The 18,136-nt window shown below is 36.4% G+C and overlaps 1 protein-coding gene across 2 annotated transcripts; it reads right to left on the reverse strand.

The window, feature by feature from the left end:
• Positions 1-1,782: 1,782 nt before the first annotated feature.
• On the reverse strand, positions 1,783-17,865 carry LOC126875969 (uncharacterized). Of its 2 annotated transcripts, none has more exons than XM_050638884.1 (2): positions 16,957-17,865; positions 1,783-3,099 (listed from the first exon to the last, which is right to left on the reverse strand). In XM_050638884.1, the coding sequence occupies exon 2, from the start codon at positions 2,906-2,908 to the stop codon at positions 2,138-2,140; it is 771 nt and encodes a 256-aa protein (XP_050494841.1). In that variant the 5' UTR covers positions 2,909-3,099; positions 16,957-17,865; the 3' UTR covers positions 1,783-2,137. The 2 variants fall into 2 exon arrangements, with proteins under 2 accessions (XP_050494841.1, XP_050494840.1); XM_050638883.1 differs by lacking the exon at positions 16,957-17,865 and adding an exon at positions 5,720-6,454.
• Positions 17,866-18,136: the final 271 nt, after the last annotated feature.

The raw sequence follows: 18,136 nt of genomic DNA on the forward strand, positions 1-18,136 counted from the left end.
GTTTCTGATATAGCTGATGAAGTGAAGCGTGAACGCGTTGAACGGTATGTTTCGACAAAAAAAAAGAGCAGTGCAATCGAGTTGATCGGCACTTCTCGTAAATAAATAAACGAAGCGCTATTGCGCTTCATGGTACAATCCGATACGGATTTTTAAAACATCCCTGATACTGAAACGGTTAATAGCGTTACGAAAACGATCGTGCCAGGAAATTTTTGTTCGGATCCGTAACGGATCCGCATTGCGGCTGCCACGATGCTTCTACGTAGCATTGATGCTTCATCGATGAAGCACGATTGAAATTGGATATTCGATTTCTTACTGGGGAGAGAGTTTTCATATCGTGTTTACTGTTTCACTTCTCAAGTGTGCTTTACAGTATACGTTAGAACTTGAAATCGAGCTATTTGAGTTAAAGTCGCTTGTAGCTTGAAATGACGTTTAAAGGATATAAGAATAATAGAAAGCTAAAATTCAAAAGTGTATATATACATTACTAATATATAATGCCTATAATATATAATATAATAAATAATAATGCCTATATATTGACTAATTTATCAATTAATTAAATCCGTGTATATCAAGTTTTCTATAATTTAGTACTTTCGTGTAACTACAGAAATTTGATGCAATATAAAACTTGATTAAAACAGCGATTCATTAGGAAACGAGAATAATGATGCAAATATTTTTTGTAGCCATTATATAGGATTTCGATCGCATAATTAATCAGTATCAACTTACCAGTCTTTAACGGAAGAATAGAAGGAAGGGTAGGCGGTACACAGACCGCAATTATCATCATCTTCATGTAGAGTGTCAAAATGCCGAACATCTTCGTTAGTCGTCAGAAGTCGCGATGAGAAGCGTAAAAGAAGTGCACTAGCCAGAAGTATCTGCGACAGAAATCAGAATACACTCGTTTTCGCATGGTTGGATCAATTTCGCGTGGGACTAACCTGATTGAACCTAACGCGGGATAATTGCTCAACTCACGACTTTAACCAGCCCGCTTGATTCTCTGTAAATGCTTGAAATTGACGCTTGGATTCTTTCCAGATTAACTAGCTTTGCCCTCCCCCCCTCCCGTTATCTATTTTCTTAGATCGACTTAAACTGCCGCAACATATTATCTTTCTTCTTTTCTTTTCTTTTCTTTTCTTTTGATCTTTTAAGCCCTAAATCGCTGGCTATTATATTTTGTACACTCAATTACTCTGTAAGTCATAAGTACATATGTTTTACAACGTTATTTGTCATATTTCAGTTAAACCCCAGAAAAGCCAGAAATATATTTGCAGCGTGTTTTAACGCGTCCCTGGCAAAGATCTCAAAAACGAGTTGCGACACAATTTAAAGCGACAAATAGCACCGCGTGTCTCGTCGTGGTAACACACGGTTCGCCAGCTTTTTAAAAGCGCTCTCCGTTTGCTTTTTCCTCTCTTCCCTGTCTCTTCGTTTTTTCTTAACGAGCAAAACCATTTTCGCGAGGACGAGAGTACGGAAATGACGTACTGGCAATTTTGTTTTGTGATAATACAAGCAGCTCGGTTTCAGTGAATTAAACTTGGGCCCAAGCTTCTACTTATCCCTACCTTCCTTTCCTTTATTTTCCCTTCTATATCGGTTTTGCGGTTTTCCACATTTCCATCACAATAAACCATGTTTTTTCTCGATTTTACATGTTAGCCAATGATTCACGGCAAAAGCGTCGACTGTAAAAATATTTGTAGTTGCAATAGCAACAAGTATGTTTTCACAAATAGAAAATATTGGGAGCGTACTAGTGACGAGGGCCTCAGGCTTGATAACGAATCCGTGACCAACGGGAGGACAGGTTCCCTTGCTCTAACTCACACGTGCACCACTCCCTGCTCGTAAGGCACTCGACTTCCTTCACCGATCAGCTCTCTAGCAAGACTGCTCGTCATCCCAACGACGCCACCGAAACAAGACTCCGGTCGAGTGTCTCAGTACACACGATCCTCCGATCGACGTACGATTGCTATCGGTTTGGACTTGCGATTGTTTCGTTATGGCTATATTAGGGTCTAGGTTGCAAGGTTAGGGTGTTGTCCTGAAGTTCCAGAGGGGCCCCGGCGTCCTTTCGTCTCCGACTCGGCCATCCTGACACTTACACATCCTCGTGTGTGGCCTGCTGGCTTAGTCTACGCGTCGGGGCTTCCACCACGCAGGCACCGACCCGGCGCTTGTCCTCGGGGCAATGTTTTTCTTCTCGCCGCGATGGACAGCGAGACGCGATGTGTCCCGGCATGTGGCAGTGAAAGCACAACGCTTTTGGTGGTGCAGCCGGTCGGCTTTCCTTCGGGAGTCGGGGGTCCTTCTTCGGTTCCCACTTCGCCCTCTTGCGGCATTCGAATGTCGGATGTCCGTAAATACCGCAGTGACCACACCTGGTCCAGGGGGCGGGTGACCTGCCTTTTTTGTTTCCGGAGCTCGCTAATGACCTCCACGGCGGGGGCGTTGGCCACTCCGTGTATAGGAAGGGCTTCATTTCTCTTTGGAATTGTTTCACCGACGTGATGTCACTCGTGAGCGCTAGTCGTTTAAAACGTTCATCGCGCGAGCCCAGCAGATGGAGGGCGGTGGCGGCGAGTACCTCTTCCCTGGTTGAATTTCGCCACTTCGACCCCAGGAGGGTGATGATATGATTTCCGTACGCTCCTGGTGTTTCGCCGTCCCGCGGTAGTTTCTCGGCTACCTTGATTAGCGACGCGGCTGCTACTTCTTGGCCACCGAAGTGCGCGGCGAATTGTTCCTTAAAATCTGGCCAGGTGAGCTCGTCGCCGTTCATTATCTGCGTAAGCCAATACGCTGCCGGACCCCCTAGGGCACGGTTTAGGGCAGAATACAGTGCGCTGTTTTTCAGGGGGTGGTCCCTCATGAGCAGGCCGAGCTCGAGTCACATTCCGAGTCCGAGCTCGAGGCGCCCTCCCGGGCAGGGCTCGCGGGAGATTGCGATTCCGTGTTGGAGTTCTCCATCGTCCGGTCGCGGGTGGGGTACCTTTATTGTCGATAGTGATACTAGTGACGAGGGCCTCAGGCTTGATAACGAATCCGCGGCCAACGGGAGGACTATCATATAAAAAGCAACAGGATACACGAAATAATATAATTCTGACTAGGACAACATAAACGCAAGAAGTGTTGATATTGAAAAAAATATTTCATTTTGTATATAAATATTTTCATATTTAAAAAAGTTTCCGGAAGCAGGAAGATTTACAAACAAATAATATCATAAACCGAATGTTTCATGATCCTTTTCTAATTACAGTGTGTGACAGCATGTGAGAACGTTTCTTAAAAATATGACTTATTGCAATTACTTAATCGCAATTATAAACGATTAAGACCTTCTCACAACGAGGCAATCTATCCAAAGTAAAAAACTCGTTACACTTGATGAGAAAACAAATCTCTACTTAGGTTTCATTCCGTTTCATCGCGTTCATAAAAAGTGAATTTGTATGAACACATCGTGCAATTTAGTAATTAGGACCGTTGATCTCGCTGCAACATAGATGGATAGAAAAAAGCCATTTAAAATGATACAACGTCGGGAAGACAATTATGAAAATTATAAATGGAACACAAGATAAAATTGTTTAAGATTAATTCTTCTTTTTTTTTTTTTAATCGCGAGTGTTTGCAAACGAAGTTTCAATCTGTTTACAATGATAGCAATGAGAGGAGGATGTCTATGAAAGTTATATATGCGATATTGAATAACATTTCTGCGAGTGGGTTTGTTTTTCGTTACAAATGTTTTTTAAACGAATCTGCAATCTGTTGGAAACTACGGAACAGTAACGGGACGACTGATAGGGAAATAAAAAAGATCTCGTTTTATTTGAACAGACAAATCTTTGAAATCTATTCGAAAGTCTATTTGAAATGGTACGAGCTCGAAAAGAACGGTGAATACTATAGAAGAAGGATTAATTAAAATTCTTATTAATCTGTACGCTTTGTATATTAAATACCTTGATCGATGTCAAGATAACAAATTATTATACAAAACAGTGAAGTATCCACGTCTGACATTAATATTGAGTATTACCATTACTGTAATTTAATTTTTAACCGATCCTGAACATTCCTTAGAACGTAAAAAGTATAAAATGTTACTGTGCATTTCAAGATTAAATGCACTGTAATTTAGAAACAGTTATGAAGCGGAAACAAATAATTTATTCAGAATAAGAATTCTACGTAATCATGTTAAAAAAAAAAAACGTACTTATAACGCGTTTAAACTCCAAATATGTAAAGACAATAAGGGAAAAAATTTAAACGAAGAATCGTATTTTTTGTAAATTCACACAAGATTTTATCCAAAAAAAAAATTGGCCTGTACCAATATTTTTATTTGTCGTTACAAGTTACGAGGATATTAAAAAATTGGCCACGAATGGACCAGAGATAAGAATTTATCAGACTTGCTCTCGTAAATTTCAAGACGTTGCATCGGATATTCTTGAAAATCTTTGGACAATGGCCTCGATATTTCGCAGCTTCTATCCTCGAAGCGGAAGAACTCGGCGTTAAAAGCGACAGAACTGGAGAAACCCGGTGACTGCGAGCCTTTCACGCTCTCGACAGATTTCTCATCCCTCGTAATCCTCCCGGTATCACCCAATTTCCACTCTCGTATTGCGATTTGTTGCTTCCAACGAGGCGACACCTTGTCTTGTGATTTCCTTTTTCGTCGCGTGAAACACGACCGAACACTTGTTCAAACACACAATTCATATTTATCTAACTCGACAAAACGCCGTGTCATTGAAACAATAGCATTCTTTGGCTTTTATGTAAATTCCAATAAATTATGATAATGTTCGTGGAGACATTATTGCTACCTATTTTATCTGTCGTGATCCAAATTGATTTGTGGCTACGTATGTATATATATATATATATATATATATATATATATATATATATATACACATACATATATACATATATATATATATATATATATATATATATATATATATATATATATATATATATATATATATATATCTTTTTAATTTATGTGATCTGAGAATTACATTTCTAAGAGTTCGGTGAAATTCGATGCTTTATTTTTATCAGTAGAATCTTCCTTGTCATTGTCAGAGCGCAGACGTTTACGCGTTTACAGAAAGTTTAAGGATACAAAAATACAGAAAAATGTAGAAAATATGCAAGAATATGTAAAATATCGAAAGTACAGTACTTCTAATAATACTTAGTAGCATGCTTACAAACAAATTTCTTTTGTATTTCTTGAAATTGCGTAAAGATTCGCGGTAATTATCGGATTTTTGTCCTCTTTTATCTGCTTTTTTTATTCGCAACTTATATGAGATATGAATTAATATTCAACGACGTGCGCTCTTTGCCACGAAATGAATTATCTCGCGTTAAGACTGCGGCAATTCTTACGTTTGATATTTCATTTAACGAACAGCCGCGCGTTCCTGAGTTTAAAAACCGCCACTCTGAACTTACGCTGAGAATAATATCAGGAAAAGCGAGCGAGAGATGATTAGAAAGAAAATGCGAGGAGCAGTAAGGGGGATATTACTAGACTGCGCTTTTTTGTGCAAGTATAGCAGGATGTTTGAGAGTGTAAAATTTTAACGAATGCGTATAATATGAAAAAATATATGAACTATCCAAGGTATAGTTTTATTAAACTTACTTTTTATAATGCTTCGTAGGTAAAACAATTCTCTATCCAGATTCCACTTTCTCAATTATATTTTCAAAAATGCTCGATAAGGAGTACAATTTTCTACCCAGGTTGTACCTTTCTAATTATATCTTCCAAAATTCTTGATAGGTGAAACAATATTCCACCGACGATTTACTTTTTTAATTGTATCCCCAAAAATATGGCCCTGCTTAACGATTAGATATTATTATTTTTTTCGTTGTTACTTGATACGGCTAGCAATTAAATAGTGAGAATAAGAAGAATTGGAAGTGCCATTTTCGAAAAAGAATTTTGTTTTTCCTTGAAGAGGTTGTTTGTATGAAGGTTAATATCACTAAATATGAAGGGAAGTGTAATCATAATAATTCGTACAGTTTTTAACGTTTCATACGTGATATAGGTTGTGTATGATGTATGTTATACGATTAGTTCCCTAAATTAGACTGTGTGCACCATGTGCCAGCAAACTCCCTCCATCGTGCTTGAACATGTGCGTAGATAAATCTGCCTCAATTATCCCATCAGATAAGAAAATCTCTACTGACCTTCTTAAGCAAACTACATAATGGACTTACATATCTTCTCTTAAGATATAAAGAAGATATTTTTTTTATCGTTAATTAACAGATCTTTGAAACGATAGAATAGAGATATCGTAAAATTATATAAAGTATTATAATATGCGTAATAAATAAGTATCGTTATATTTTTCTAATAAATAACATTTCCATAAACAAACAATTTCTCATAAACAGTCGTTTCCCAGAAAACTTTAGTTTCGATACTGGCAACTTTATCTACTTCCGCTCTTCAATTATGAAGGATTAATCTTTACGAGACTTTTGGAACGGCTGAAGATTTCTCACGATGAAACGCGACGAATTCGATACAAACTACGCGGAAATAAAGACAGCTGCGATGGAGGATCGCGGGATTGATATTAATTAATTAATCTGTGGCAACCATTATATCGATTCGTTACGTTATTGCGACAGGCCACGCAACATTTTATTGCTTCTGTTTCTACAATTTAATTACAAAGTATTCAATTTCCCGTTATAAACAAGGAAAGGACTGCAAGTTTGTACAGCTTTTATCAAGATTACGTGCCATTGAACATATCGATTGATTGACTTCTCATGTTTCGTATTAATCGACATCCGATATAGCTATGGGACCTGGAATATTGAAATATTGGGAAGTCAGTTATATTCAGGTGTTCTATAGATTTGACGTATAAGCCTTGTAACATGTACTTCTTCATCAGACGTTTACGAGATACTGAACGATGGCTACGCTTGTAGTATCCAAAAATTTTACGTCGATTTATAATCGAAGATTCGATCAAACTATAGATAGATTTGAATATTCTACGAATTGAATTTAATATTAAGAATTTTAGTTGTATAGATCATCGACGAAAGTCTGTTACACGGACCCTTTCAACAGTTCTATACACACTTCTATTATATATTTTATTTTTTAAAAATAACGCTTTGGCATGATCAAGGATCGGAAGTATAAAAAATAATTGTGACAATTCGAGCAGTGAAAGCCTCTAGAGTAACATTATATTGGTCTCTATAGCGACATTGTGGTACCGTGTCATTTTCAAAGTTCTCAGAATTGGTACTGTATCCGATTTCAATGTTTAATATTCTTCCCGGTTCCTGGAAGAATTTCTTCAAAACTACGTTAACCCATGAAGAATCAACCAACAGTTTCTCATAATGCCGTTTTATCCACATCCTTTGAAACTCATGAAATTGTAGAATCCAGATAGAAAAAGTAGAGACGAGGTAAACGCGAAGCTCATCCTTGGAATTGCTTGTCGTGGTGATAATGTTAACAAATAGAATTCGATAACGCAAATTCATTGGGGAAAAGGTGACAGATGAAATTCGCTAACGCAACGTTGCCCGTTAATGGGCTAAGAATTACGCTCCATGGGATCGCTCACTGCATTCTTCGAAACGACCCTCGTAATCCATAGGCTCGTAAACGGCTTCCGTAACCGCAACGAATTTCAATCTTGTTCACGGATCTCTGACCGCTCGTTTCGAGGGTAACGAGGGGGTTGCGTGTTCACGTGCGTGCAACAGAAGGTGTTATCGTGATTGTAAGGCGTGCTGGAGCAGATAAGTCCAATATGCTCGCGGAAATCGTCGAGATTCATTGCCCAAAGCTGGCTGATAGTCGAAATTAACTTCGCCTCGTCCGATTTCCGCGTTCACATCGCTTTCACGATGGTTAGGCGTTTCTTCGTTCGTTTCTAACGCTGAGTTTTCCCGTGTCGCAGTCAACCCATATTTGGATGTGTGTACACGTTGCACAGAAAATGTGGTCGGGGGTTGAAACGCGGACAGAATGGAAAACGGACTATGGGAAACGCCGAGAAAGAGGCATCGATGAGTTGAAGACACGTCGATGCTGAAGTACACGTGTATCTCGCGTCTTATAGCGAAGGAAGGATACGTGTGAAATTTTAGAAAATATTGGCTGGAAAATGTTCTAACGGACATTGAAGAAACGAATTTAAATTGTAAAAAGAAAAAGATGGTAGCCTAAAGACGTTCCGCTTTCTGTCCCATTACGGAAAACTGCAAAAGCTATGTATCTTGAGAACAGATAAAGTTAAGAAATGAAAAGGAAAAATTCGATTTACTATGTATTTTCGCTATATTTTATATTTACTGTATATTATCGGAATAGCCATCCCTGATTCAGAAAATCAATTACATATATCCCTTGGCGAGAGGGAGTGAGAATTAATCCGATTAATTGTAATGGTGGATCAGCTGGATCCTCATATTCTGAACGTCCAGAGACTCGCTAACTACGAAGCAACTGGTCTGTTTGTGACGCCTATCAATTGTTTGCTAGAGATTAATCTGCTGGTAAGCAGCGTCAAAATTCGACGATAACTAAACCGTCCGATGATCGAATTATAGCAAATGAAACGCGTCTCTGCGCTAGTCTGACCGATTAACAGGGCCTATGGGGGTGGCTTTCAAATTTGAAAGCAAGGAATTACCGTGTAACGAGCAACTCGTATCGATTATTCAATGGGTTCATATGGAGGCGAATAGAAACTCGAACTCGAAACGTTTTCGACTCGACGCTGAGTATCGCGTTCATCCTTTAAATGCTACTTCAACATGGGCAAACGTTCATTTTTGTAATGTCGAGTTTTCTCATTGAATAATCTTCCGTTCGTCGATTTTACACGCTTAACCGACTAGATAAATTCGATGATTTTAAGCAACGTAATTAATGTAATTGATTAATTTTTCTTAAAGTGTGAACTATGGATGAAAGATTAGAAACCGTGACATTACAGAGTACAAAGTTAGAAATACAGGGGAACTTTATATTTTTCTTCACTGCTGATTAATTTCTTGCTGAACGTGCAACGACTCGGGAAAACTGCCTGTTGCAAACTGATCGTAACGTACATAGATCAAGGAACATCACAAATTTCACTTGACTACTTACGTTCGTACAACGAAGAATCCACATAATACAGTACGGCTAATATATCACTATAGAAATCGGATGGTTATACATACGCAACAATTTGGAAGAGGATATTTGCTTTCGTGTTGGGAATATCAGGGAATAGAATTGTTATTATGCGAATGACTGACGTTGATTCAATGTAATTAGTTAGGAGTAGAATTACAGTAGAAAAGGCATCAATACGATGGAATTGCACAGTTATTGTAAAAAAACAAACGATACTACATAATATATTTAGGTATACAGAAACAGTGACACTTCTGTATTGTCAATTATGATATAATTAAATGAGATAATACGAATAATTGTAAATGCTATTAAATTGTTAAATTTTAATAATTTCCAATTCATCTTCGTATCAAAGCAAATACGAACAATTTACAACGTTGCTAGTTATGACAATAAATTTCTATTTCTCGTGTCAGTAATTTCAAATGTCGTTGGTTGCAATCAAAAATCTGTCGGCGGAAAATTTTCACCCAAGCTTCGACAAATAAATGAAACATCGTATTATTCTCGGTCAATATCGAGTCACTTTCGAGATTACACGAATAAAATTTAAAAAACTTTTTTGATGAATTGCTCGTCGAGGCATCGTTCTGATGTCGATATCGCATTAAGCAACTCGAAGATCGAAGTCTTGGTAACGAGATTGTCGCGTCAAAGACGAAGCGAGGCCTATTACCCAGGCGATGATGGAAGCTATGCAACTATAAAGAATACTAGCGCCTTTTTCTGCGATTTTATACGACTCGATGCCAGTCGAAGCTCTTGGAAAATATTGCAACAAAAAGTCAATATATAAAACAAAAAATAGGAGGTTTTTCCTTAAAGCAATTTAATCACTGTCCACGCAACTTTTATTGTTCTCATCTAGAACCGAGCAAGAAAAATAACTATTTTATTTTTATACCTTCTCTATATTGGGATTGTAAAAATTTGTCTGTTTGAAATGCATTGGAAAATTTCGTCGAATTATAAAGTTACACCGTTGGTTGTCACCATAGAATCGATTTTAGAATGGATTTTAAAATAACGTAAGAACGATTTTAATGAAATTTTGAGAGTACATATGTACGTACATAGAGAAGCGAATGTAGTTCACACGCATTGCTACTAGGAATATTTGTGACCTACATAGGTTTCAGGGAAAATAAATGTCTGTTGCAAATAACACTAATTACAAATTCTATTTTTTCAAGCTTCGTGAAAACTCACATGAGAAATTAACCTGTCGAGATTCAGCATTTTTATATAATACTATCTTGACAAGTACATTTTACAAACAAACGAATATTACTAATTCGATACGAATAATTAATTAGTTTTTCAAGTTTTCTAAGATAAATAATAGAATCAGACATTATTCCAATTTCCACGAAGATCCATTGAAATATAATATCAGAAAATGATCTATTAACAATTTCAATTTTATTCGACGCTACTATAACCCTTCGCAATCGAGGGCTCCGCTAATAATATCAAATAAATTAAATAATTAATAAATTAAAAATTTAATAAATCAATAAATTAAAAATTTGTCCTTAACCTGTCAAATCATAATTATCTCACGTATTCTTGCAACGAACAGGTAAGATACAATCAGAAAAATAAACCGACGTATTGGCCGAAGATATATTACACTACCAAGCAAAATCGTATCGCACTGCGCGATGATAGTGAGTGAGTGAGTAGGTGATGAGTGATGCGGCTATGACTCTTCATTCTACGCATATATTTAACCAATTATACGAAAACACGTTCTTTCTACTGAAATTACTTGGAGTATCTGGTAATATGAATAAATGAAACCTTCGAATGCAAAGTATTAATATTATTAACGAAAATTAGAAATATAATTTATCAAACGGGATACGTGTATATAGTAAACCAAAGAATACAATGAATTATACAATAACGACAGAAAAATTAACAGATATGACCAGATCTAATTGTTCAACCACTATACCCCTACATGTTCGAATCCTTGGGCGAACACCAGCAAACAGTTCGATCGATATTTTTCAACCTTCGAATTAGCTGTTATAACTAAAATATTTTCCATCGTTACAATGCATCCTGTCCCCAATTACATCGTTAATTTCGTTTCCGAGGTTCCGCTACAATACTTCGCAACGAGCAATTCAATAATTGAGACAACGACTCGCGTGATGCGCAGCAGTACGCTGGCCGTGAATCAATTGCATCGGATTACCTCGATTAATACGATTTTCTAGGACTACGCTGTAATGTCGAGTTAATTAATACGATAAAGTGCAATCGCGATCCAATGGAAACGCCTTCATTCTTACTTTTTCGCGCGATTTCACATCGGAGTCTAAGGAAAACGAGCTGCATCTTGCGGCATCTTGCGGAAAAACTGAAATTCATAGGACACAGGAAACCTGGTAAACAATAAATACGGCATGGTTCCACGATATGGACGCAAAATCAATGCTGGATGGCACGCTAATTCGATTGGCGGCTGGACAGGTCGAAGCATAGAGCTCAAAGTGTTTCCTCAAAGTGTTTCCGTTCCCTCATCCTCCCTTCAATAAATCTTGTTTCTCTCTCTCTCTCTCTCTCTCCCCCCCTCTCTGTCTCTTTCTCTTTCTCCTCCGAAAACTTGATCATCCGATTTGTGTAACGGAGTTTATTTTGTCTTTCTGTTAATAATCTGTTAATACCAATAAGTTGCCTAATCGCGACACTTCTCGAGAAAATTTCTTTTAATCGCAAGGCCGCATAATTTTGACGAAATCCATGTGAAAAGAGTGTCCGGAATTAGGATGAAAAATATGTTTATATTTCATACATGTATATGTTTCAAAATAGTTGCAATATAGAAATACCTTGTTTGTAAAGAAGGTTGACTCTATTGAGATTAATCGTTTGGTTTCTGAAGAGTTCAATGTGAATAAGGTTTTACGGTAAATTGAAAGATGTAAAAATACGCGCGAAAGTGTACAAATATGCAAAGTCTAGCAGCTATTAATAGTTCAGTAAGTAAAATAAATTTCTGTCTAGGTTCTTCTCCTTCGTCGCGCTCTATAAAAACATAAATTTAAATAAATATCAGCAGTGAGTGTAGCGATTTAGTCGATCGGATCTTAGAACGAAAAAACTTGTTTAAAAATGGAATCGATCAATTTAACTTCTCACTGGCTCACTTATCAGTGTTTATGTAACTCTTTCTCCCATTTCCTCTGCGTGAAACATGCAGCTTGGGAGTTTCGATTCGATAAAAAGTTGCGACTCTGAATATCCTTTGATCGTAAATTGAAGCATGAAAATATCATATATGTCGTATTTCGCTCTGAAACTGGATGAAAGAGGGAAATTGACTTGGTTCTTTCGCTGTTCCATTTTTTTCTTTTTTTCTATCTTTCGGCTATAGAATTACTCTGCCTATGGTGAAATTTGTAAAATTTAGTTGAATGTTACTAAGAGATACGCGATTTATCGATGGAAAGAAAGAAGAGAAATATTCACTCGTCGAAAGCTTAGTAGAACAACGTTTACTTCGCAGATGTAGAACATTTATTTCGGTTACCTATCGGTTGTATCGTTATCGACTTGCCAATCATGAAACGCAGACGCCACCGGCCAGTTTATTCAATAATAAATTATCTGACGCGTCGATTGATCACGAACACATGCTGTCCACGAAATTGAATTGTGTTCCAATCTCTGCATTATAATGTTTATATATATGTTTATGTTTATATATATGTTGAGTAAGGATTCGTTTAGTCGTAAATATGGTTTAGTCGTAAAACAGAATTTTTACACTCAACTCGATTCGCGTAATGGAAATCATAAAATTAACAAAGGACAATTGCAGTTAGATTTAAGATTAGGTAAGTGGCGAATAATGGCTCGTATAATTGATTCTTCTCTCCTTCTTTGAGGATATCTTCGCCGTTCTATAGCTTCTTTATTGTTGCAAGTGTGTAACCTTATTTTGTATAAATTAGATCAGTAACGAGAATTTAAGACGAGGATTAATTTAACAATAGCATATGAATTCTTTTCAGTGAGATTTTCACACGAGAAACTGATCAGCCTTGTGAAAAATATAAAATTAATATAAAATTCCTCGATTTAATTATTTAAGTATATAATTAATATTCAGCATGCTAAAAAACGAACGATCTATTTTTCCAAATTTGCAATTATCTATCGCAAAGAATTGTAAAAAGTCACAGGCTCCAAGGTAAATTTTCAAAAGCGTTTGTAATTGTTTTCTGTTATTTTTCTCTGTGCTTGAATTTATGAAGGTGATCAGCGTGGCTCCTGAGCAAATTAAGCTAACAGAATGAAATACTTTCAGTATACAATTTCAATATTTTAATATATGATTACAGAATTTCAATATTGAAATTTAAATTATTATTTAGTGTTATGCCGTAAATAATATCAATGATACTTATTACGTAAAGTACGAAATACAAATCAACGTATATTATTGAAACTCTAAAATTGAGTAACTATTGCTGTATCAAGAATACTAATTAAGAGTTAATCGCATGGATCTGCCTGAGTGACTAAGGAATTTTACAATAGAAGTTTTTAATCGAACTTCTCTTTCAAGCTGAGTTGACCGTGATTCAATTCACGAATATCGGAGAGGAAAAGTCGTAACAGTCTTACAGTTTCGATTCACTTTCATCTCTTTTCGAGGGGATACTCGCGATTCGCGGCTGCTTCGAGAACTTCCTGCTGGTTCATCCATTGAACCTCATTCTTCGGCGTTCTTTCAATCCCTCGTCTTCCATAGACAAGTCGTAAATCTTTCGAAAACTATTAGCTTGTCCAAGAAGTTTCTTTCGTTTTATGAGGAAATAATAGACGCACAACGTTTTTTTGTTTTATATTATTTTGTCGAATTACGTACGATCCAATTTGTTCTGTTGAGATAAATTTCACAGACTTGGTTTTACGTTTGTACGAAGGTGCATCGTTGTAAAAGACACGCTTGCGAAAGAAAGACACTTTCCGGACAACCTAATACTTTCTCTGTTCGTAAAAATTCTGTTCTACGTTTATTTCGTTCTTTCATATTAAAGGAAAGCGATACTGATCGATAAGTTACTTGATACCGTTTAGTATGTGTAACTGGTTAAAGTATAGTACAACTGGTTCTTACGAGTTTCGTAGCATTCAAATATTTAGTGTGTCTCATTAATCGTACTATAAAGGATAAGGTAAAATTTTCTACGTGAAGAAATAAATCGAAAATGTATAATTTTACAATGTACATTTTAAAATGTACAATTTTATCCTACGACGTTCTTCTTTTTGGAGAAGATAGATTTGAAATACTTTACGTCAGAAATTTATAAAGGTTATACGTTTGACAAAACCTGTTGCTTCGCTGAAAATAATACTTGGTAGGATATTCTGTCAGCCAATTTTTTTTAAGAATTTTTACGATTTTGTTGTCTCAGAGTCATAACTTTACAATGCTACAACTATACACAATTGCTTCATTACGATATATGGGATACTTGTATAATCAATTATAATCATGAAGATAAAGAGTAGTAAATGGTATAATTGAAAAACACGATTTTGTTAATGTAACTTTATCGAATAATGTTAAAAAATGACTAGAAGTGATATTAATAAGTACCTTTTAAAAATATCTGAAACGAAGATTAATGGAAATGCAGTATATATATCGAAATAAAAAATATTGAAAAGTCCTCTGAGCTGTCTTGTTATTTTATAAATTTTTATTATAGATACTATACGAATTTCCAGCTATGCGAATAATTTTCTCATTTAATTTAGGAAAAGTTTCATAAACTAAATATATTTCATTACGGTATATTTAACTCTATTTAATTGCATTTACCTATATTTAGCTATGTTTAATATAGAACACCTGCGTCCCATATATAATATAGTTTATATGTAAATATAATACAGCTTCATTGACGGTATCCAAAAATTTTTTTTTTTTTTAGGCACGGATTGGCTTGGTCTTTGATCAGAACGTCGGCTATTATACTCGATAAATTTTCATTATCCCTCGTGTCATCAATTTCGCGGCACGGAAATTCATCGTTGCTCGAACCACGCGAAAAATATCCAGGCCAAAGGAACGAACGAGAGAGAGAGAGGGGGGGGGGGGGGGGGGGGGCAGGAGGAAATGGAAGAAGAAAAATGCGAGAGAAATAAAAAGGAGGAGACCGAAAAGAGAGCTGTTCGTATTAGGTCGGTGAGGTACGTATAGACGACTTTGAAGTGGGTACATGAATAAAAAATATGCCGCTAACACGCGTCGACCTATTTCGGCTTCTTTCTTCTTACTTTCTTGTAACCATGAATATTAAAACGCGTATAGTTCGTGAAATGTTAAGGGCCAGTTATCGAGTAAAAATTTTTAAGGAATTAATCGATACATCGATTCTGTTTTGTCTTTCGCTTTTCTTACGAATTTCAATAACTTTGAAGGAAAGCAATCTTTCGTTTATATTTAAATTTAATTAGAAGCATCGTAATTTAGACAAAAATTATGTTCCATTATGTAATATGGAAAAACGTGTAAAATATTCGAGGAATAGTACTCGATATAATATTATCCAGCGCTATTATCGAGTATTATTTAAATTATATCTATAAAAATATTAATTTGCATATTCAACCTACAGCATAAGCGATATACAAAAGTATTAGAATACAAAAACATTAAGGGATTAATAAACATGAAAGTTTATATTATGAAATAATTCATCTCTTCTAAGTGATGCTTTTAATATGTTATTAATCATGTCAAGTACTGTTTTATTATTATGTTATGAGATGTAAATGGTGGGTGGGAATGACAGGGGATGAATGGGACTATATCATTGAGCAGAACATTTTGATAAGTTACGACAAAAGGTATTTATAACTTCCAGCATTAAGTAATAGTACAGTAATGCATGGGAAAGATAAAATGATGAACATTGTATTTTTCTCATTGTACCTTAGAAGTTTGAACAGTGTTTATGATTTTTTTAAAACGTAATCGACATATACAATTCAAAATTCTTTCTAAAATCTAAATGTAAGCACAAACACTTGCGTCTATCAAAAATGTCAAACTTCTGATGAAGATTCTTTCCACAAGTGAAACACAAGCGAGGAATTGAAACTTTCATTTCACTTTCTAATCCTAAACTTCACTTTTCATTCACTGCCAGAGCAACAAGTTCAGAGGATTCATTCATGCCTCGAAACAGTAGAAAGTAGGGGAAAAAGAGCGGGCACAAAGTGGGACAAAGGACACGTATAAATTAGAATATATTCATTTTGCTACGATTACTGCACAGAAAATAATCGATTCGAACTGACCAGCAGTCTCCTCGTATTTAAATTGCTACAATCAATCAGATCAAATAAAAAAGAATCGGACAAAGCTAAGGAAAGGACCGAAGACGCACAAAAATCAGAATAAATTTTATAATTATTCGATAGACAATGATCGAGCGAAACTCAACGTCGATGGTCTTGCGTATAAATTCAATAAAGGATGGACGGTGCAAATTTATCAACAGTATCCTCGCATAAAAGTTCCTCACCTTTTTGACCAAGTAAGAAACCACGCGAAATGAAGAAAAGAAATTACACACAGAAATAAATTAGAATGATTTCTTGTAACTACATTTAGCGTCACGATGATTTCATAGAAGATATAGTGGATTTAAACTCACCGATGTCACCGAACTCAATGTCTTCACGTTGGAATTCCACCCTTTCGAGCAGGTTGGATGAACACTCGTATGGAGCGCAACTGGTACTGAGCTGTGGCGAAACTAAGGTCCTGGTGCTCCTTCTCCACCACTTGTTCGCTTGCCAGCAGTTTCCAGCTATGTCGAGCACGATGCGCAACCTCGAATATTTATGCAACCCTCCCCACCAGCAGGACGAGCTGTTCGAAACGAAAATTGTTTCAGGACTCGGAAGGTTTTCCCCTTCTCTTCCGACATTCACCTATCCGCGCTTCGGCTCGTTTCCTCCCCAGCCACCGACAAATCTTTTCTCATGCAAATAAACGAACGATTGGTATTTTGAACGCGGAACTCCCGTGGTTGGCTTAGTAGAGTTAAATATGGGAGGGACTTCAGGTTTGTTGACGTCAGGTACGTTCCTTGATGCGTGATGGTAATTTTAGACTGACGCAAATTGTTCTTCTTGGGCTGCTTGTTTTCGCAAATAAACTTTTATGATTGACGAAAGCGCAAAATGAGATTTCGGGGAAGGGGGAGGTCTGTAGAATTTTGAACATAATTGAAAAATGTAGGTATTTCATAATTTTATGGACAGGATGTATATGGAATGGATGTGGATGGTAACTGATGGTACAAGCGGAAAGGGGGTGAAAGAAGTCGAAAATATAGAATAAAAATTTTTTTCTTAATTTTTCCATCGAGACAACGATCTACAGTGAGATCCGTTATAACGAGATAAGATTCAAAGTTGATTTTCTCGAAAACAAAGCCTCGAACGAAAGATTTCTATTCTATATTTTCTTTTTTCGCGTAGAATCACCCCCTTTCCGCTTGTACCACCAGTTACCAACCACCCTGTATATTCGTACGTGAAGCTAGTCTAAAGTCTATTATTATTATAAATACTAAATGTACAGAAAATCGGTTAGGTGTTCGAACTGTAAGACATATCCAAGTAAAATCATATATCTAAAAAGACGAGATTCTATGTTTTTTGTTTCGAGGAAATAGGAATAATTTCTGAATTTCGCCACTGGTAATTAGTGGTACACAAAGTTGGTAAAAACAAATCAAACAGATGTTATATTCAAATACGATTGCTCACGTGCAGCGGATGCCTGGCAGCCGCAGTAGAGCGTGCCTGTCTATGGTCAGACGCGTG

The sequence above is a fragment of the Bombus huntii genome, unplaced genomic scaffold (assembly GCF_024542735.1).
Source record: "Bombus huntii isolate Logan2020A unplaced genomic scaffold, iyBomHunt1.1 ctg00000061.1, whole genome shotgun sequence".
NCBI lineage: Eukaryota > Metazoa > Arthropoda > Insecta > Hymenoptera > Apidae > Bombus > Bombus huntii.